Source organism: Halichoerus grypus, chromosome 11, assembly GCF_964656455.1.
Source record: "Halichoerus grypus chromosome 11, mHalGry1.hap1.1, whole genome shotgun sequence".
In the NCBI taxonomy this organism is placed as follows: Eukaryota; Metazoa; Chordata; class Mammalia; order Carnivora; family Phocidae; genus Halichoerus; species Halichoerus grypus.
In genome coordinates, this window is record NC_135722.1 from 53,459,556 (window position 1) to 53,482,151 (window position 22,596).

Below are 22,596 nucleotides of genomic sequence, written 5' to 3' on the forward strand. Positions count from 1 at the left end.
AAAGAGCTGGGATTGCAACCTGGGTCATCTGACTTCTCATTCAAGGATCTTTCCACCCTAACTGCTTATGGTAGCCAGTCTCCAAGATGGTCCCTAATGATCTTCACTTCCCCTCACCCAGTGCAGTCCCTTCCACACTGAGTCAGATTCATCTATTAGGAAATGGTAGAAATGACTGTGTAATTTCCAAGGCTGGGTCATAATACCTGTGGCTTCCACCTTGTCTCTTTCTGGCATCACTTGCCCCAGGGGAACAAGTAGCTCTGTGGAGTGGCCTACACGGTGAGGAACGCAGGCCCCATCAACAACCAGTACCAACGAAGCAGAGTGAACCATCTTGGAAACGGATCCTCCATGCCCAAACCTTCAGATGAGAGCTGATCCAGCAGACATTTTGACTATACCTCATGAGAGATCTCAACCCAAAATCACCCAGCTAAGCTTTTCCCAAATTCTTGACCCACAGAATATATATGAGATAATGTTTATTGTTTTAAGTCATTAAGTTTTGGGGTGATCTGTTAGATAGCAATGAATAGTTAATACACAGCCTCATAAATTTAGAGATCTCATTTAAGGAAAACATACTTCTACCTTTGGCATTTGTACAGTGTGAGAAATTATTCTTGTCTTTTCCTGGGCTCTGGTCTAACTCAGGTTACCTAACTAAAAATAGTTATCAGGCTTGGCAATCCAATGCAGGAAGTCAAGATCTCATTTTATTCTTTAAAGATTCCTTTCCCTTTTATTGCAGAAAGCTCCCCACATATCATCCTCACCTGGGCTATCTAGAGATATGATTCCCACAAAATCAAAGGAATTGGAGCCCAGAATTGCCCAATTAAATACAGTATTTAGGAGGTAATAAATATTTGAGAACTGATTCTCTATATCGGAGTTTCTCTAAGCTGAGAAAATGGGGCGTCGATAGTAGTGCTAATGTTACATTTATATAGCAGGTGTTGCTTTTCATAACGTTTTCACATCTACCGTACCTGAGGTAGGTGAGAAGATATAAATAAACCAGCAAACATATGGAAACAATGGCTAAGAGCTCATACTTTGCTCATAGTCTCATGGTGAGTGAATGACAGAGCCAAGTCTAGAATCTGGGTTTCAGTGACTCCCAAGTCAGTCTTGGTGCTTTTCAAGCAGGACCTCCCAGCTGTGATAACATGAACACTCTTCAGTTGGAGCTGTCCTCTGATATCAACGTGCACTTGTAGGTCTCTTTAAAGGCCTCAAGGAAAGGTGGTATTACTTCATCCACAGTGACGTGCCTTTGGAGCTCCTCACTCAGAGAGGTGACACCTGTCCCAACCAGCCCGCAGGGGACAATGTGATCAAACCACAAAAGGTCTGTAGAACAGTTCAGAGCCAGGCCGTGGGACGTGATGTGCCTTCCACAGCGGACTCCTGCAAGGCAAGAAAAAGGGTCTTAGAGTAGATATCCTCCCTCCCCAGGCTTCATGATCTCCCTCAGTGTGATGAAGGAACTGGACTCCATCACCGGTTTTCCAGCTGTTTCTGAGCACCCAAGGGGTTGTGCATAGATCGGGGAAGGGGGACATGGCTGGGGAGGGGTGTGTGGCTCCACAGCTCCTGCACTTATTACGGAGATTCCAGAAAATGTCTTTAACAGAGATTCTGTTGCTTTAAAAAAAAAGTTTGAAAATTACTAAGCTCCATTATTGTCCAGACATTGTGATTCATTGTTAGTAACCTGGCAATTCACTTCTCAAAAATATGAATATTGGATGAGATGACCACTGAGGGCCCTCCTGAGAGCTGTGAATATGAGATCAGTGAGAAGGCTTAACACCTCAAACGCAGCGGGTAGTTCTGATTCAAAGCCCGCGTCAGGTACACTTCCGCCCAGCCGGAGCTTGCTCTCACCTCCATTGGTCCAGCCCCGCCCAGTCCCGCCCTCCGGCCCCGCCTCGGCCCTCCGCACTAACCTATCGCGCAGACCTTGCGCTCCCCGAGCCAGACGCCAGTGTAGGGCGGGGGCCGCGCGCGAGCACCGGACAAGCCCTGGAACTCGCACAGGCGCACGGCGCACGCCTCCAGCGCCGCTACGTGCGTGCGCAGGCGCAGGCCCAGGCGTCGCAGGTCTAGGACCGGGTGGCAGAGCAGCTGGCCTGGGCCGTGGAAGGTGGCCAGGCCACCGCGGCCTGTGGTGCGTACCTCGGCGCCCAAGGCCCGCAGCCGCGCCGTCTCCTCCGGCGTCAGGCCGCCGCGCAGCCCGGACGTGTACACGGGCCCCGCGGGCTCGCAGAGCAGGAGCGCGCCCGCCTCAGTCCCCGACAGGACCTCAGTGCTTGGCTCGGCCTGCAGCCGCCGCAGCCAGCGCTCCTGCAGGGCCAGCAGCTCGGTGTAGGGTATCCGGCTTAGCCGCACCAGCCGTACCGTCGGCTGCCGCATAGCTTCAGCCGGGGCGTCTGCGGGGTCCGCCCCCTGCCTTGGCCTGGGGGCGTGACAGGAGGGGCGGGGACTCGGAGGCACGTCCCCAGCAGCTGCTCCAAAGTGCTGGTCGCAGGCTCTAGAGATTGTGAGCCCAAGACCCAGTATCAGGTGTGTCTTTTCCACTCATTCATTTCAACAACCAGTAGGCGTTTGATACAGTGGTGCACCGTGTATGGGGAAAAGAGTCTGTCCTGGGAAGCTTACAGTCTTACTGCAGACAATAAGCCAAGTGTTAAAGCGTTAAATAAATAAGGTTATTTCACATACGGCTAACTGCTAAGAAAAGAATATAAAATAGGGTAATGTGTGTCCTGGGTGGAATTACCCGAGGAAGAGAGCGAAAAGGAGGTGAACGTGCAGAAATATGGCGGGGAGCTGTAAGAGTGATGGAAGCAGGATTCGCAGCGGGAGAAGTTAAACTGAAACAATCGCGGCAGAGACCTCAGCCTATCTCAAAGAATGCTCTGAGCCGGGAATGACCTTTAAGAGTTATTTCAAATTAAAGAACAGGGGCCAGAAGTTTTTGTCCTATCACTGAGCAGTGATAGAGGCTCTATCTGTAACTCTCGGCAAGGCTGCTTCCTTCTATGGAAGGCAATTCCCAGAGAATTATGAGCCATAAACCAGCCTAGTCCCAGAAGCTGGGGGAATGACGCTAGGTCCTGAGGGTGGATCTGGAGCACACTATCCATTATGTTGTATTGGATTGTCATTCAAAGAAATCAACTGATTCAATAAACTTTCACTGAGTACCAACTATGTGTTGTTAGGCCTATTTCTAGGTGAAGAGGATACATAAGGCTATCCCACCCCTGTAGTTCTAGTAGCATAAAGAACCCGGTTATTATGTCCTCAATCTGTTCTTTGAATCTATCTTCCAAGTTAAAGGTAAGGATTGTTCAATTGAAAAGAAAGAAAAACAAAAATAAGAAAGCAGGAAAGTGTGGACGATAATGCAACAAATTGCAGTTTACCCACCATCCAGCCTTGTCAAAATTTAATATTTTACTATTTTTGCTTAGGTCTTTTTTAATTATAGAAACTAATAACTTCACTCCCTTAGGTATCTGAAAGACATTTCCTAATATAGACATAAAAATCTTTAGCAAATATTAGCAAGTTGAATCCAGGAATGTACAAAAGGATTAATACATCATGATGAAGTAATGTTTATCCCAGGAATGCAAGGTTGGTTTAACGTTATAAAATCAAACAATATAATTTGAAAAACCACATGATTATTTTCAGTAGGTGCAAAAAAAAAAGCAGTTGGCAAAAATCAACACCTATCCTGACTAAAACTCCTGGCAAACTGGAGCAAACTAGGAAGAGAAGAGAAATTCTCCAGTCTGATGAATGGTATTGTATCAATCAGGGTTCGGACAAGAGAGACCACAAAGGTAAAATCTTAATTTTTTTTATTTTGAGAAAATTGTAGACTCACATGCAGTTGTGAGGAATAATACAGAGAGATCTTGTGTACCCTTTACCCAGTTTTCCCTAATGATAATGTCTTGCCAAGGTTACAGTTAGGATATTGACATTGATATAGTCAAGATACAGAACATTTCCATAAGCACAAGGATCCATCATGTTCTTCTTCTTTTTTTTTTTTTTTAAGATTTTATTTATTTATTTGACAGAGAGACAGCCAAAGAGGGAACACAAGCAGGGGGAGTGGGAGAGGGAGAAGCAGGCTTCCCACAGAGCAGGGATCCCGATTTGGGGCTCGATCCTAGGACCCTGGATCATGACCCGAGCCGAAGGCAGACACTTAATGACTGAGCCACCCAGGCGCCCCTCCATTATGTTCTTCTTTTATATCTATACTGCTATTTAACTCTTGGCAAACACAAATCTGTGTTATATAAATGGAATGACACAATATGTAAACTTTTGGAATTTACTTTTTTTCCTCAGCATAATTTTCTGGAGACTCATCCAGGTTGTTGCATGTAACAATAGTTCATTTCTTTTTATTGATGTGTAGTGTTCCATGGTAGGGATGTACCACATTTTGTTTATCCATTCTCCCACTGAAAAATAGCTAGGTTCTTTCCAGTTTTCAGATATCCTGAATAAAACTGCTTACAAATATTTGTATACAGGGTTTTTCTGTGTGAACATAAGTTTTCATTTATCTGGAATAAATGCTGATGAGTACAATTGCTAGGTCATATGGTGCTTGCATGTTTAGTTTTTTAAAAAATTGCCAAACTGCTCTCCAGAGTAGTTGTCCATTTTACATTCCCACCAGCAATATATCTATGAGTGATCTAATTTCTCTGCATCCTTGCCAACATTTGGCATCGTCACCATTTTTTTTTAGACATTCTAGTAGTAGTAGAGTCACATTTTGTTGTGACTTTAACTTGTATTTCCCTAATGGCTAATGATGTTGAACATTTTTCATGTGCTTATTTTCAACCTGAATATCCTCTTCAGTGAAATGTCTGTTCGTGTATTTTGCCTGTTTTCTAATTGTGATTTTTTAATGTTCAGTTTTTAGAATTCTTTATATATTCTCAGTACTAGTCCTTTGTCAGATACATGGTTTGTAAATAGTTCCAGCCACTCTGTGGCTTGTATTTTCATCCTTTTAACAAGGTCTTTTGAAGAGCAAATGTTTGTAATTGTGATAAAGTCCAATTTATCTGCTTTTCCTTTCATGGATCATGCTTTTGGTCTAAGAAGTCTTTGCCTAGCCCTACATTCTGAGGAGTTTCTCCTGTGTTTTTCCCTATGTTTTGAAACTTTGGTCATGATTTTTTTTAGTTTTTTTGGGGGGGGGTGTTTTTTGTTTTTGTTTTTGTTTGGTTTGGTTTGGTTTTTTTGCCTATGGATGTCCTATTGCTCCAGCACCTTTTGTTCAAAAGCCCATGTTTCCTTCATTTAATTGCTTTTACATCTTTGTCAAAAACCAGTTGGGCATAAATCCCTAGCAGATACCAAGAGCATTTTTCACAGCACTAGAACAAATAATCCTATGAATTATGAATAATCCTATGAATGTATGAAACCACAAAAGACCCCAGATAGCCAAAGCAATCTTGAAAAAGAAGAACAAAACTGGAGGTATCACAGTCTCAGATTTCAAGATATACTACAAAGCTGTAGTAATCAAACCAGTATGGAAATGGCACAATAATAGACACATAGATCAATAGAACAGAACAGAAAACCCAGAAATAAACCCATGGTTATATGGACAATTAATCTATGAAAAGGAGACAAGAACATGCAATGGGAAAAAGTCTCTTCAACAAATGGTGTTGGAAAACTAGACAACTACATGCAAAAGAATGAAACTGCACCACTTTATTACACTGTACACAAAAATAAACTCAAAATATATTAAAGACCTAAATGTGAGACCTGAAACCATAAAATTCCAAGAAGAAAATATAGGCAGTAATCTCTTATGACATCAGCCGTAGAAACATTTTTCTAGATACGTCTCCTGAGGCAAGGGAAACAAAAACAAAAATAAACTATTGGGACTACAGCAAAATAAAAAGATTTTGCACAGTGAAGGAGACCATCAACAAAACAAAACAAAAAACCCACTGAATGGGAGAAGATAATTGCAAATTATATGTCCAATAAGGGGTAAATAGGGGCACCTGGGTGGCTCAATCGGTTAAGCGTCTGCCTTCGGCTCAGGTCATGATCCCAGGGTCCTGGGATCGAGCCCCACATTGGGCTCCTTGCTCGGCGGGGAGCCTGCTTCTCCCTCTTCCTCTGCCTGCTGCTCCCCCTGCTTGTGCTCTCTCTCTTTCTCTGGCAAATAAGTAAATAAAATCTTAAAACACACACACACACAAAAAAAAAAACCCCAAAAAACCTAAGCTCCAATAATCCTATAAAAAAATAAAATAAAATAAGGAGTAAATACCCAAAATATACAAAGAACTTATACAATTCAACACGAGAAAAACACAGGTAATCTAATTAAACATGGGCAGAGAACATGAACAGACATTTTTCTAAAGACATACAGATGGCCAACAGACACATGAAAACATGCTCAACATCACTAATTATCAGGGAACTGCAAATCAAAACCACAATGAGGTATCACCTCACACCTGTCAGAATGGCTAATATCAAAAACACAAGAAACAACAAGTGTTGATGAGGATATGGAGAAAAAGAAACCCTCTTGCACTGTTGATGGGACTGCAAACTGGTGCAGCCACTGTGGAAAATAGTATGGAGGTTCCTCAAAAACTTAAAAAAACAGAATTACCCTATGATCCAATAATTCCACTACTGGGTATTTACCCAAAGAAAATGAAAACAGTAATTCAAAAAGATATATGCAGGTGTGCCTGGGTGGCTGAGTTTGTTAAGCGTCTGCCTTTGGCTCAGGTCATGATCCCAGAGTCCTGGGATCAAGCCCCATGTCAGATTCTCTGCTCAGCAGGCAGTCTGTTTCTCCCGCTCCCTCCACCCACTTGTGCACTCTCGCTCTCTCTCAAATAAATAAAATCTGAAAAAAAAAGATATGCATTATTTACAATAGTCAAGATATGGAAACAATCCAAGTGTCCACTGATAGATGAATGGACAAAGAGGATGTATATGTATGCAATGGAATATTACTCAGCTGTAAAAATAAGAATGTAGTCTTGTCATTTGCAACCACATGGATGGATCTAGAGGGTATAATGCTAAGTGAAATAAGTCAGTCAGAGAAAGACAAATACCATATGATTTTACTTAAATTTTTGGGAATTTAAGAACAAAACAAAGAAAGAAAGAGACAAACCAAAAAGCAGACTCTTAACTATAGAGAACAAACCGATGATTACTAGAAGGGAGGTGGGAGGGGGGATGTGTGAAACAAGTCAAGGGGACTAAGAGTACAGTTATTATGATGAGCACCAAGTAATGTATAGAATTGTTGAACCACTGTATTGTACATCTGAAACTAATATAACACTGTATGTTAATTATACTGTTAAAAAATAAATAAAAATTTTAAAAATTATTTTAATGATCATGTTTTATTTACCTCAGTCATTATAATAAAGACTTTTACGCTAAAAAAAACCCCACAAAAACCAGTTGGACATATTTGTATAGGCTGATTTTAGGGTTCTCTTCCATTGATCTATGTGTCTTTCTCTATACCAATACCATTTATTCCTGATTGCGGTAACTCTGTAATAAGTCTTAAAATCAATTATTCCCATTCCTCCCACTTTATTCTTCTTTTTTCCAAAATTGTTTTAGTTATTCTGAATTGTCTTAGGTTTTTGCCTTTCCATATAAACTTCAAAATAATCTTGTCTAGGGGGCACCTGGCTGGCTCAGCTGGTAGAGCATGTGACTTTTGATCTCAGGGTCGTGGGTTCAAGCCCCACATTGGGTGTAAGCCTATTTAAAAAATTTTAAAAATTAAAAATATTTAAGAAAAGAATAACCTTGTCTATATCTAAAAAAATCTTGATGGAATTTTGATAGGAATTGCATTGAACCTGTATATCAATTTGGGAAGAATCAACATATTGGGTGTTCCAGTCCATGAACAGGGTTATGTCTCACCATTTACTTACATCTTCTTTGACTCCTTTCATCAGCATTTTGTAGTTTTCAGCATACAAATCTATACAGGTTTTGTATTTTTAATTTCTGGATCCATGTGTTTATTGCAAATATATAGAAATGCAACTGATTTTTGCATTCTGCAAGATACTTTGCTGAACTCACTTATTAGCCCTAAGAATTTTTTTGTAGATTCCTTACGATTTTCTATGTAGATAACCTTGTCATCTGCAAAAGGAACAGTTCTATTTTCTTCCTTTCTGATTGGGTATGCATTTAATTTCCTTGTTTTGCCATATTGTACTGAGCAGAACTTCCAGTACTATGTTGAATAAGAGTAGTAAGAGCAGACTTCCTTGTCTTTTTCCAGTCTTAGGGGAAAAGCATTTAGTCTTTCACTGTCAAATAAACTGTTAGTTGTAGGCTTATTGTAGATGATCTTTATTAAGTTGAGAAAGTTCCCCTCTATTCCTGTTTTCCTGAGAGTTTTTATCATGAAGGGTGTTGAATCTTGTCAAAAGCATTTTTTTTGGCAATGATTGATTTGATCATGTGATTTTTTTCTTTAACCTGTTAATGTGGTAGGTTACACTGATTTATCTTTGCATGTTGACTAGCCTTGCATAGCTGGAATAAATCCTACTTGGTTATGGTGTATAATTCTTTTTATACATTGTTGTATTTGGTTTGTTAATATTTTGTTGAGGATTTTTGCATCTAAGTTTATGAGAGATATTGGTCTAAAGTTTTCTCTTTTTTGTGCTTTTGTTTTGGTATAAAGTAATACTAGATTCATAAAATAAATTGTGAAGTGTTTTTCCTTTTCTGTTTTCTGGAAGAGATTGTGTAGATTGTCTACATTCTTCTTTAAACATTTGGTAGAATCTTTGAAACCATCTGGGTCTGGAGATTTCTTTTGGGGAGTTTTAAAATTACAAATTCAATTTTATTAATAGTTACAGATCTATTAAAATTATCTATTTCAAAAATAAATAAATAAAAATTATCTATCCCATATGGGTGAGTTGTAGTAGTTTGTGTTTTTCAAGGAATTCGTCCATTTCATCTAAGTTGTCAAATTATGTGTGTAGAATTGTTTGTAGTAGTCACTTATTATCCTGTGGATACTTACATGGTCTGTAGTGATGTCCATTTTGTCATTCCTGGTGTTGGTAATTTGTGTTCTTTCTCTCATCACCAAGCTAACACATCCTCCCACCCCCTTCCCTCTAAAACCCTCAGTTTGTTTCTCAGAGTCCATAGTCTCTCATGGTTCATCTCCCCCTCCGATTTCCCCCCCCTTCATTTTTCCCTTCCTACTATCTCTCCCCCTCCGATTTCCCCCCCCTTCATTTTTCCCTTCCTACTCTTCTTCTTCTTCTTCTTCTTCTTCTTCTTCTTCTTCTTCTTCTTCTTCTTCTTCTTCTTCTTCTTCTTCTTCTTCTTCTTCTTCTTCTTCCTTCTTCTTCTTCTTCTTCTTCCTTTTTTTAACATATAATGTATTATTTGTTTCAGAGGTACAGGTCTGGGATTCATCAGTCTTACACAATTCACAGTGCTCACCATAGCACATATTCTCCCCAATGTCCATCACCCAGCCACCCTATCCCTCCCACCCCCCACCACTCCAGCAACCCTCAGTTTGTTTCCTGAGATTAAGAGTCTCTTATGGTTTGTCACCCTCTCTGGTTTCATCTTGTTTCATTTTTTCCTTCCTTCCCCTATGATCCTCTGTCTTGTTTCTCAAACTCCTCATATCAATGAGATCGTATGATACTTGTCTTTCTCTGATTGACTTATTTTGCTTAGCATGATACCCTCTAGTTCCATCCATGTCATTGCAAATGGCAAGATTTTGGTTTTTTTGATGGCTGCATAATATTCCGTTGTATATATATGCCACATCTTCTTTATCCATTCATGTGTTGATGGACATCTTGGCTCTTTCCATAGTTTGGCTATTGTGGACATTGCTGCTATTAATATTGGGGGTGCATGTGCCCCCTCGGATCACTACATTTGTATCTTTGGGGTAAATACCCAGTAATGCAATTGCTGGGTCATAGGGTAGCTCTATTTTCAACTTTTTTTTTTTTTTTAAGATTTTATTTATTTGACAGAGACACAGCGAGAGAGGGAACACAAGCAGGGGGAGTGGGAGAGGGAGAAGAAGGCTTCCTGCTGAGCAGGGAGCCCGATGCGGGGCTCCATCCCAGGACCCCGGGATCACGACCTGAGCTGAAGGCAGACACCTAATGACTGAGCCACCCAGGTTCTCCTCTATTTTCAACTTTTTGAGGAACCTCCATACTGTTTTCCAGAGTGGATGCACAAGCTTGCATTCCCACCAACAGTGTAGGAGGGTTCCCCTTTCTCCGTATCCTCGCCAACATCTGTCATTTCCTGACTTGTTAATTTTAGCCATTCTGACTGGTGTGAGGTGGTATCTCATTGAGGTTTTAATTTGTATTTCCCTGATGCCGAGTGATGTTGAACACTTTTTCATGTGTCTGTTGGCCATTTGGATATCTTCTTTGCAGAAGTGTCTGTTCATGTCTTCTGCCCATTTCTTGATTGGTTTATTTGTTCTTTGGGTGTTGAGTTTGATAAGTTCTTTATAGATTTTGGATACTAGCCCTTTATCTGGTATGTCATTTGCAAATATCTTCTCCCATTCTTTCAGTTGTCTTTTGGTTTTGTTGACTATTTCCTTTGCCGTGCAAAAGCTTTTTATCTTGATGAAGTCCCAATAGTTCATTTTTGCCATTGCTTCCCTTGCCTTTGGCGATGTGTCTAGGAAGAAGTTGCTGCTGCTGAGGTCGAAGAGGTTGCTGCCTGTGTTCTCCTCTAGGATTTTGATGGATTCCTGTCTCACATTTAGGTCTTTCATCCATTTTGAGTCAATTTTTGTGTGTGGTGTAAGGAAATGGTCCAGTTTCATTCTTCTGCATGTGGCTGTCCAATGGGTGCAGTATTTTTTAAATGTTAATTAGAATCTGTTGGTAGATGGTGTTGGTGAGTTCTTCTATATCCTTGCTGATTTTCTATCTAGTTGTTCTACCAATTGTTCAGAGAAGGGTGTTGAAGTCTCCAAATGTAACTGTGGATTTACCTATTTCTCACTTAAGTTCTATTACTTTTGACAGAGAGAGACACAGCAAGAGACAGAACACAAGCAGGGGGAGTGGGAGAGGGAGAAGCAAGCTTCCTGGCGAGGAGGGAGCCCGATGCGGGGCTCAATACCAGGAACCTGGGATCATGACCTGAGCCGAAGGCAGATGCTTAATGACTAAGCCACGCAGGTGCCCCAGTTCTATTACTTTTTGCTTCACATAATTCATAGCTCTGTTGTTTGGTATATATCCATTTATGATTGCTATGTCTTCTTGGTGAGTTGATCCTTCTATCATTTTATAATGTTTTCTCTGTCTCTGATAATTTTCTTTGCTCTGAAATTTACTTTGTCTGATACTATTGTGGTCACTCATTCCTGCTTTCCTTTGATTATTTTTGCATGATATATCTTTTTCCATCCTTTTACTTTCAATTTTTCTTTATTGTTATATTTAAAGTGAGTTTCTTATAGATAGCATATAGTTGGGTCATGCTTCCCCCCCCCAACTCTACCAATCTCTGTGTTTTAATTAGTATATTTAGGCCATTTAGATTTAATGTAATTATTGATATATTGATATATTAAGGCTTAATCCTGATGTTTTATTTTTCTGTTTGTTCTGGCTTTTTTTTAAAATTATTTCACTGTTTTCTTTTTACTGTCTTCCTGTGCTTGACATCATTAATTGTCAGGAAATGTAAATTAAAACCACAGTGAAATGATATTACATACTCACCAGAATGGATAAAATTTAAAAAACTGAAAATGTAGATGTTGAAAAGATTGTGGAGCAACCAGAAATCTCACACAATGTTGTTGGTAGTGTAAAATGGTACAAACACTTTTGGTAAATGTCTGGCATTTCTTATGAAACTAAATATACACCCATCCTATGACCCAGTTTTTCCCTAGGAATTTACCTATGATAAATGAAAACATTTATACCACAAAAATATTTGTATAACAATGTTCACTACAACTTTATTCATCATACTCCCAAACTGGAAACAGCTCAAGTGTCTATCAATAAGAAAATGGATATACTGTGGTATATTTATACAATGGAATGCTGCTCAGCAATTAAAATGGACAAACTATTGGGACGCCTGGGTGGCTCAGTCATTAAGCATCTGCCTTCGGCTCAGGTCATGATCCCGGGGTCCTGGGATCGAGTCCCACATCGGGCTCCTTGCTCAGTGGGGAGCCTGCTTCTCCCTCTCCCTCTGCTGCTCCCCCTGCTTGTGCTCTCTCTCTCTCTCTGACAAATAAATAAAAATCTTAAAAAAATAAATGGACAAACTATCTTCCATAATTAGTAGCATAATTTGTGCCTTACAAGAGTCTCAAGTGCACTGACTATGAAGAAGATGAATATAGGCCCACATCTACTGCACAACCAAAAGTAGTAGGTATCACTTGTACTCACTTCCCATGTCCAGAACTTAGTCACATGACCACATTTCACTTTAAGAGGGTTTGGCAGTATAGTCTTTTGCTGGGTGATCTTATGCCTAGTTAAAATTCAGACAATCTATTAATAAAGGAAGAATGGGATATGTGGCAGTCACTGTCACAATTAAATTGAAAAACTAACAATAAGGTGATAAAAATTTACATTTGTAGACATTTGTTTAAATATTTATTGCTTTTGATGTTTCGTATCTTGAATTCTGTAGAAAAAGGGGAGGGAGAGAGGTGGTCCTAAACATTTTGGGGGGCCCTTGAGAAGCTTGTTAGCTCCCGGTGCTGGGCTTGTGGTGCCTAAAGGATACAAGAGATCTGAAGATGATGAAACCACTGAGAGAGGAAAGGTGTGAGCTCTCTCAGCCCCAGTCCCTACTCTAGACAAGAAGTTAGCCTTTCAAAGGACTTAGGGCCAGATTCAGTATGCAAGTTGTGGGGCTAAAGGAATATAGACACTTAGACAAACATAGCAACGGATCCTTATGTAGTTGGGGAATAGTCCATAGGGGTGGGGGAGGAGGAAGTGGGAAGGTAGGGGGAAGGAAATAACAACCAGAATGAGGCTCAGGGCCAAGAAATTGGAAAGGGAGACAAAATCACATGGACAGACATATACAATGGTAGGTTTCAGAGCAGATTACAAAAGTCATTGTGAGTCATCAGTGACAGTGCTGTTGTTTAAGAATAAACATAGTGTTTAGATAGCTCCAGGCTCTGAGGGAAAAATAGAGGTTGAATTTCATACCCTGTCCCAGGGTATCTACAGTTCATAAATAAATATGTATGGGATGGGGAAAGTAACTCATGACTCAGCTCTTGGAGAAGATGAGCTCAGTGCTCTAGTCTGTGAAAGGTCCTCGTGGGAATTGGAAGGAGCTCTGGGCTGGGAAGCTGGCATCTGGGTTCATGTTCTGTGTCTATCACTATTTGTTTGAGTATACGAACTCCTTTGGGGAAGGTCATGCATACTTTGATCCCTAGATCCCCAACTACCCTAGTGCCTGGCACACAGTAAGTTCTTAGTGAATATTTGCAGAATGAATGAATGATTTGTTAAGTAAACAACTAGTTGTGTGTCCTGAACTGAGACCTTTTACCAGGGGTCTTGACCATAAAAGGAAACAGTGACCTTTTACCTTTTACCTATGGTCTTGACCATAAAAGGAAACAGTGACCTTTTACCTTTTACCATGACCTTTTACCTTTTACCAGGGGTCTTGACCATAAAAGGAAACTAAAAGGAAACAGTGGATCAAGGTAGCCTTAAGGCCCCTAGTGACCCTAAATTTTCAGGACATGAGGACGAATGTTTGACTACCATCACCCTAAAAGGTGTGTATCTCATAGCATGCTGAATCAAGCCTAAACTCAACCTATAAGCCTCAGTGCAAAGACTGCCTCTTCCACAATGCCACCCTGGCCCCTCCCTCAACAACTTGTCTGTACCTCTGCGAATATATAATCTGCTTGGGTTATTGTGTGTTGGGTTAGACCACCCTCCCATCCCTGACTTGACCTGTGACTTGAGAATACAGAGTAAAGCTAACACTTACCATGTGCTAGGGACTCAAAAAGCTTTAAAATCATCAATGCATTTAATATCTTAACAACCCATAAAGTAGGTACTGTTATTTTCACTGAGACACAAAGTGAATACTTTGCTTACTATTAAGCTGCTAGTAAGTGCTAGGGACAAGATTCAAATCTGGGTAATCAGGCTACAGAATCCTTGCCCTTAACCAGGATTCAAATACCCCCATAGCATGCATCTCATAGTTTGGCACATAGGAGGTACTCAGCAAAAATGTTTGTTGAATAAATAAATAAAACAAAACCAATAAACTGAGAAGCTGGGTGTTTGAAGAGCCTACACTTCCCCTGAGAACCCACCTGCCTACTGAGCCCCAGCTTTTCCTCAGCATATGGAGTTAGTGTGTTATTTCATCTGTCCATTCATCCATCCCTCCCTTTACATTAATTCAGTGAATAGTTACTGTCCTACCCCAGCCCACAGTGAGTGCCAGTGATACAAAGTGGATTGGCACAGAAGTAGAGACGGAGGTATCCACAGACAATCCACAGACAATGACATGAGCAACACAAAAGAGGGAATCACACTAATTTTGCCTGGGCGGGGTCAGGGAACACTTCTTAGTCTAGGGGGATGAAGTTCAATTTGGGGTTTTAAAAATCTGCTCCAGATCCCTGTTGGACCAGGGTCCTGCCTGATTTCAGTCCACATAACTGGAGACAGAACAGCCTGTCTTCCCAGCTGCTGGCTGCAATCTTGCCCTGAGAATCCATAGCGCTGTCTGTGGTCTGAATCCTGGTGTTCTTGTTGGCTACTGTGCCCCTACATTGAGACATACCCCTTTGGACCCTGATTCTGACTATTGATCCTGAATCGTTAGCTCCAGGGTCACAGCCAACCATGGCCCGCTTGCCAGATCCCATCTGCTCCCTCCCTTTCTCAATCGGCAATGCCAGGGGCCCAGTACGACCCTAAGCATGTGATGTCATAGACCTGACACCTCTTGGTTCCCTGATCTCTAGTACTGTTGACCCTCTTCTCAGCTTCAAAGGAGTCACAGATAAAACGAAGCAAGGACTCGAGCCAAAGCAGGCCTGTGAGGGCTCTGCCATGCTTGTGTAGACTCTGCTTGTCAGTGCTGTACCAACCTCCGAAATCATTCAGATCTCTGCCCTCCCTGAGGTTCAGGAAAGGCAAGGGACTTACAAAAGAGCATTCAGGGAAAGAAACAAGACTGGAACTTTGGGGTCCTGACTACCAGCCTAGTGTTCTTTCTGTTACACTAGGGGTTCTGAAATCCATTTTTAGTATGGAGACTTCCTATTGAAATTTTACATAGATCTCCATTATATAAAGCAGAATGCTTCTGCTTCTTGGCCTCTCTCTCCCTGTCTCAGCCTTTAAGTCACTTCTTTTTTTATCATTAGCTCTCAACAGTGGAGATTGGTCCAGTGAGATCCTAAGCCCATGCATAAATGGCAGCCACCTCCCTCCAGCCTGTTTCCATCTATCTCACCTTCCATGCTACATCCAGACACCTTCCAAAAACTCAGACTTTTCTGTGCCATCCTCCTGTTTAAAAACATCCATTCATCTATTTGGCCAACAATATTTATTAATGCACTCATTGTGACAGGCAACAGTGCAACGAACAAAACAGATAGTCCCTGCCTGCTTTGGGTGGGTGGGTGAGACAGAAAAACCTGTGGGCAACATACAAGTCACTAAACAGGGCGTGCTGATTGAGAATAAATCAGGAGGATTGCTTGAGGCCAGAGAGCTGCACAGGGGCCAGTCCTGGAGAACCTTAAAGGTCACTAAAGTTATGGGTCTTTATCTTAAGAGCAAAGGGAATGCAGTTGAATGGTTTTCAGCAAGATAGCAATTCTGATGCTATTTATGTTTTAATATCACGCTGGTTGCTATGGCGGGGGGCAGGTAGGAGGAAGGCAGGAAAGGAAGCAGAGAGGCCTGTTAACCAAGAGACTGTTGTAGTCCAAGTGAGAGATGATGGCAGCCTGGGCTGGAGGGGGGCAGCACAGATGGAGCAAGAAGAGACATGAAAGATATATTCTGGAGGTAGAATCCACAGGGCCAGTTGATGGATTTGATATGTGGGGAGTGAGGAAAAAGGAGGAATCAAAGATGCAATGCCACCCATGGACCAGTGCAGGAGGGGGTCTCTTCCCTGGGCCCCACGCTTTAGAGGCCTTATGTATCCACTCCCTCCCTGGCATGCACACTCCCCACCCCCCACAGTAGTAAAGAAAGCATGGTTGACTTGACACTCAGGAGCTGGTGCTCAGTGCTGGCACTGCATGTTCTGTACACCGAACATTCCTTTTTGTGCTTAACCTCATTCAGGCCCCAGGGAAACACTTCATTTGTCTTGCTTTACATCCTCAATACAAAAAATTGTGTGTTTTACATGCAATAAAATGCACACATTTAAGTACATAGTGTGAGGAGATGAATGTGTCCATCTGTGTAACCACCATCCCCCTCAATCATGGATATAGACCACTTTCTTTACATGGCCGTAAAGAGGTCTTTGGCTTTGAGGTTCTGTGGCTTGTCCTGCTGCCCACATCAGAGATGGACACTGCTCCGGAGTACGCAGAGCATGTGAGTGGCGGAGCTCTTGGGGAGAGGAAGAGAGAAACACATGAACAGGTTCTGTGGAATCTCTTCTCTCAAATAGCACGAGTGCATAATGAGACATCATTTCCCAAAGGAACAGCGTCCTTGTGCTTGCTTCTCTTTGTGTTCCGGTTTATGGTCTAGGAGGAACTCAAGAGTTGCTTGGTATTTGTAACAGTGGCACATGGCAGCTAATAAATATTTGATCATAAAAAAATTCATACTACTCTTATATTTGTTTATATGTAAACATATGGACTGGTTATAGCATGTGTGAACATGATACTGATTCTTTATGGACTTAGATATTGCTTTAAGGAATGATGAAAATCACAGTATAACTGGTGATGATTTATATAATGAAAAGATTTTGGATTATTTTTTGTTATAATTTATTATGTATGTTACTTTTTATAAATTTAGTTTTTTCCCCTCTCTCACTTCCCCTCTGGTAACCATCTGTTTGTTCTCTATAGTTAAGAGTCTGTTTCTTAGGGGAACCCTCCTACCCTGTTGGTGGGAATGCAAGCTGGTGCAGCCACTCTGGAAAACAGTGTGGAGGTTCCTCAAAAAGTTGAAAATAGAGCTACCCTACGACCCAACAATTGCACTACTGGGTATTTACCCCAAAGATACAAATGTAGGGATCTGAAGGGGCACGTGCTCCCCAATGTTTATAGCAGCAATGTCCACAATAGCCAAACTATGGAAAGAGCCAAGATGTCCATCAACAGATGAATGGATAAAGAGGATGTGGTATATATATACAATGGAATATTATGCAGCCATCAAAAAGACCCCAAATCTTGCCATTTGCAATGATGTGGATGGAACTAGAGGGTATCATGCTAAGCGAAATAAGTCAGTCAGAGAAATACATTTATCATATGATCTCACTGATATGAGGAATTTGAGAAACAAGACAGAGGATCATAGGGGAAGGGAGGGAAAAATGAAACAAGACAAAACCAGAGAGGGAGACAAACCATAAGAGACTCTTAATCTCAGGAAACAAACTGAGGGTTGCTGGAGTGGAGGTGGGTGGGAGGGATGGGGTGGCTAGGTGATGGACATTGGGGAGAATATGTGCTATGGTGAGTGCTGTGAATTGTGTAAGACTGATGAATCAGACCTGTACCTCTGAAACAAATAATACATTATATGTTAATTAAAAAAATAATAATAAAGAGTCTGTTTCTTGGTTTGTCTTTCTCTTTTTTCCTTTGTTCATTTGTTTTGCTTTTTAAATTCTACACGAGTGAGGGCGCCTGGGTGGCTCAGATGGTTAAGCGTCTGCCTTCGGCTCAGGTCATGATCTCAGGGTCCTGGGATCGAGTCCTGCATCGGGCTCCCTGCTCCTTGGGAGCCTGCTTCTCCCTCTGCCTCTCTCTCTCTCTCATGAATAAATAAATAAAATCTTTTAAAAAAAAAAATTCCACACGAGTGAAATCGTATGGTATTTGTCTTTCCCTGACTGACTTATTTCACTTAGCATTATGCTCTCTAGTTCCATCCGTGTTGTTGCAAATGACAAGATTTCATTCCTTTATATGGCTGAATAATATTCCTTTGTATATATATATATATATACCACATCTTCCTTATCCATTCATCTATCAATGGACACATGAACTGCCTCCATAATTTGGTTATTGTAAATAATGCTGCCATAAATATAGGGTTGCATGTATCCCTTTGAATTAGTGCTTTTGTATTTTTTGGGTAAATACCCAGGAGTGGAATTACTAGATTGTAGGGTAGTTCTATTTTTAACTTTTTGAGGAATCTCCATACTGTTTTCCACAGTGGCTGCATCAATTTGCATTCCCACCAACAGCGCAAGAGGGTTCCCCTTTCTCCACATCCTCTCTAACACTTACTGTTTCTTGCATTTTTGTTTTTAGCCATTCTGACAGGTGTAATAAGGTGATACCTTATTGTGGTTTTGATTTATAATTTCTCTGATAATTAGTGATGTTGAACATGTTTCTCTGATAATTAGTGATGTTGAACATGTTTTCATGTGTCTGTTGGCCATCTGCATGTGTTCTTTGGAGAAATGTCTGTTCATGTCTTCTGCCCATTTAACCAGATTATTTGTTTTTTTGGCTGTTGAGTTATAGAAGTTCTTTGTCTATTTTGGGTATTAACCCTTTATTAGATATGTCATTTGCAAATATCTTCTCCCATTCAGTAGGTTGCCTTTAGTTTTGTTGGTTGTTTCCTTTGCTGTACAAAAGCTTTTTATTTTGATGTAGGCCCAATAGTTTATTTTTACTTTTGTTTCCCTTGCCTCAAGAGACATATCTAGAAAAATGCTACTACATCTGATGTCATAGAAATTACTGCCTGTGCTCTCTTCAAGGATTTTTATGGTTTAAGGTCTCACATTTAGTTCTGTAATCCATTTTGAATTTATTTTGTATATCGTGTAAGAAAGTAGTCCAGTTTCATTCTTCATCATGTTCCTGTCCAGTTTTCCTAATACCATTTGTTGAAGAAACTGTCTTTTTCCCATTGCATATTATTTCCTGCTTTGTTGAAGATTAATTGATCATATAGTTGTGGGCTCATTTCTGGGTTTTCTATTCTGTTCTATTGATCTATTTTGTGCCAGTACCATACTGTTTTGATTATTATAGCTTTATAATATAACTTGAAGTCTAGAATTGTGATGCCTCCAGGTTTTTTCTTTTTCATGATTGCTTTGGCTCTTCGGGGTTGTTTGTGGTTCCATACAAATTTTAGGATTGTTTGTTCTAGTTTGGTGGAAAATGCTGTTGGTATTTTTATAGGGATTACATTAAATCTGTAGATTGCTTTGAATAGTATAGACATTTTAACAATATTTGGTCTTCAAACCCATGATCATGAAATGTCTTTCCATTTCTTTGTATCATCTTGAATTTCTTTCATCGGTGTTTTATACTTTTCAGAGTACAGGTCTTTTACCTCTTTGGTTAAGTTTATTCTAGGTATTTTATTAGTTTTGGTGCAATTATAAATGAGATTGCTTTCTTATTTTCTCTTTCTGCTGCTTCATTATTAGTGTATAGAAATACAATAGATTTCTGTACATTAATTTTATATCCTGCAACTTTACTGAATTCATTTATCAGTTCTAGTAGTTTTTTTCTGGAGTCTTTAGGGTTTTCTATATATAATAGTGTGTCATCTGCAAATAGTGAAACTTTTATTTCCTCCCTACCAATTTGGATGCCTTTTATTTCTTTTTGTCATCTGATTGCCGTGGCTAGGACATCCAGTACTATGTTGAATAAAAGTGGTAAGAGCGGACATCCTTGTCTTGTCCCTGACCTTAGGGAAAAAGCTCTCAGTTTTATAATTTATTACATATGTTTTATTAATTTTGATATATAAATATAATTTTTTATATTTTTATATATAAATATAATTATTATGAAATATATAATTTATTATGCATTCCCATAACAATATTTGACCTACATATAATATATAAAATTCATGATACATTTTTTTAATCTAAAATATTGCCTTAAGAAGTTTATTGAAAATTCCAGTTACCACTGGAAAGTTTTTCCAAATTGAAATTCGTAAAAAAGAGTAAAAAAGTAAAAAAAAAAAAGTCTAAAATACACAGTGATTCACCAATTTTGGACTTTATTGCCAATCAAACAAAATTATTTGAAAAATCTTGATTATAACAATGTAATTAGTGATTTTGTTAAAATGAAGGCAAGAACAAATTTTATGAAATATATAATGATTTATGAATCACATATTTCTTTTTTACACATATATTACTATCCATCAAAAGAATGCCATTAAATTCAGTCACCTTTGATATTTTGCCAGCTTTCAATCATAAAGTATCCATAGCTTTTGAGCAAAAGAAGCCAGACACAAAAGAGTACACTGCCTAATTCCATTTATATGAAGTCCTGTAATAGGCAAAACTAACCTATGGTGATAGAAATTGGATGGGTGGCTGCCTGCAAGAGAGAAGAGGGGAAATTGGCTGCAAATAGGCATAAGGGAACTTTCTAGGCTAATGGTCATTGACTGGGGTCGTGGTTACACAATGTATTTGTTGAAGCTCCTCAAAATGCCCTTAAAATGTGTGCATTTTATTCTATGTAAAAAATGCCTCAAAAAAAGTTAAGGAGGGTGCCTGGGTGGCTCAGTTGGTTAAGCGACTGCCTTCGGCTCAGGTCATGATCCTGGAGTCCCGGGATCGAGTCCCGCATCAGGCTCCCTGCTCAGCAGGGAGTCTGCTTCTCCTTCTGACCCTCCCCCCTCTAATGTGCTCTCTCTCTCTCAAATAAATAAATAAAATCTAAAAAAAAAAAAAAAAAGTTAAGGAGATTTTTCTCTTAACAAATAAGTAATTGACTTAATCTGATGTATAACTTTTAAAATATTCAGCATTATGGCATTATATTTTTGGCCTGGGCCCAGAGATAATGCCTTGGTTTCCAGCAAGAGTCCCTGGACAGATGATGGTACCATTACGGGAGATGGGGAAAGCACAGGAGGGTTATATTTGGTGGGGGCAGGGATGATGTGCAGCTGGTGCATTTCAGGACTGCAGTATGGCTGTGCCTGTTAGGAAAACCACTGCTGGTGTGAGCCTCCTTGCCACCCCAGCTGCTTGGACTTTCCCCTGGGACCCTCCCACTCTCCAGCATCTAAAGTGTTAATGCCTGGCACAGCTATGGGCCTTTGGGATGCTGATCCCAAACCCTGGGAATCTGCTGGTGCCTCTGCCCTAAATATTTTTAATATCTCTGCTGGTGGGCTGGACAAGGAAGCATGTAAGTCAGGATTCTTTCTGGGAAATACAAAGTTAGAGATGACTATAAGACATCCAAGTGGAAATGTCAACACAATATATATAAACGGATAGAAATTAAGAGGTGAGGTCTGGTCTGGACATAGAGATGTTGGCTCCCCACTGCCAACACAAATCCAGACTCCCTTAGGCTGATCATCCAGCCCCCACCTATCTTACCAGCTCCATCTCCTGCCACCTCCCTGCCAGGACCCCTGCCTTCTTGCTGCTTCCTGATCATGCCTTGTTCTAGGACATGCTAGGCCCTCTGCCTGAAATGCCCTACCATGTCTTCTCCACTGCCTACCTTCCTCCTCATCCTCACTTGTCTGCTCCTCCTGAGGCCTTCTGCCTCCTATTTTGCCTACCCTGGCCCTCCATATAGAGGAGAGCATACTGCCTTGTACACTTCTGTTCAGATCCCAGCTTCTTCCAGGTTAGGGTGGGGTCTGGTGGCTCCCCGGGCTCAGCAGAGGGGAGTAAATTTTCCAGTAAACATTGAAGGAATGGGTGGTAATGCACAGTCCCGATGGTATTTACCACAGCCCCACCCTCACTCTGTAGCCTCTGTACATGTTGAGCCCCACATTTAGACAAGATAGACTGGTTTTTCTTGAAAGAATAGGCTCTTTAATGGCAAAGACCATTCCTTACACATCATTTCTCACTCTCTCACAGCCTGAGAAAGGGCACACAAATGAAAAGAATGGAAGAGCTTAGTCAGTTGGAATTTAATCTCAGCCTGGACTCTTATGAGCTGAGTGGCCTTGGGGAAGTTACTTAACCTCTCTGAGCCTCAGATTTCTCAGGTGTCAAGGATATGTATAGTAGTACCTCCCTCATAAGGCAGATGTGAGGACTAAATGAAATAATGTATATAGAAGTGTTTGCCAGGGGCTGGGGAGAGGAGAATGGGGAGTTATGGGTACAGAGATTCAGTCTGGGATGATAAAAAAAGTTTTGGAGATAGATAATAGTGGTGGTTGTACCACAAAGTAAATGTCGTTAATGCCATTG

The 22,596-nt window shown here is 40.6% G+C and overlaps 2 protein-coding genes and 1 non-coding gene across 3 annotated transcripts in view; 2 read left to right on the forward strand and 1 right to left on the reverse strand.

Moving 5' to 3' along the window:
* Positions 1-470: 470 nt before the first annotated feature.
* Positions 471-2,468, reverse strand: LIPT2 (lipoyl(octanoyl) transferase 2). Its single transcript, XM_036119542.2, has 2 exons — positions 1,959-2,468; positions 471-1,416 (listed from the first exon to the last, which is right to left on the reverse strand). The coding sequence occupies exons 1-2, from the start codon at positions 2,422-2,424 to the stop codon at positions 1,187-1,189; spliced, it is 696 nt and encodes a 231-aa protein (XP_035975435.1). The 5' UTR covers positions 2,425-2,468; the 3' UTR covers positions 471-1,186.
* Positions 2,469-3,754: 1,286 nt separating this feature from the next.
* POLD3 (DNA polymerase delta 3, accessory subunit) overlaps positions 3,755-22,596 on the forward strand; it is a 95,899-nt gene continuing 77,057 nt past the window's right edge. The window contains exon 1 of the mRNA XM_078058548.1: positions 3,755-3,866. Coding sequence (XP_077914674.1) covers positions 3,819-3,866 — 48 coding nt within the window. The 5' untranslated portion in view covers positions 3,755-3,818. The remainder of the gene's footprint in view (positions 3,867-22,596) is intronic.
* TRNAK-UUU (transfer RNA lysine (anticodon UUU)) lies at positions 7,771-7,843 on the forward strand. Its single transcript has one exon. It is a non-coding gene; the product is annotated as a tRNA-Lys (tRNA).

Coding starts and splice junctions, on each gene's coding strand:
- LIPT2 (XM_036119542.2), bottom strand. CDS start 2,424: ATGCGGCAGCCGACGGTACGGCTGGTGCGGCTAAGCCGGATACCCTAC. Junction 1,417..1,958: donor GCGCAAGGTCTGCGCGATAG/GTTAGTGCGGAG, acceptor CTTGCCTTGCAG/GAGTCCGCTGTGGAAGGCAC.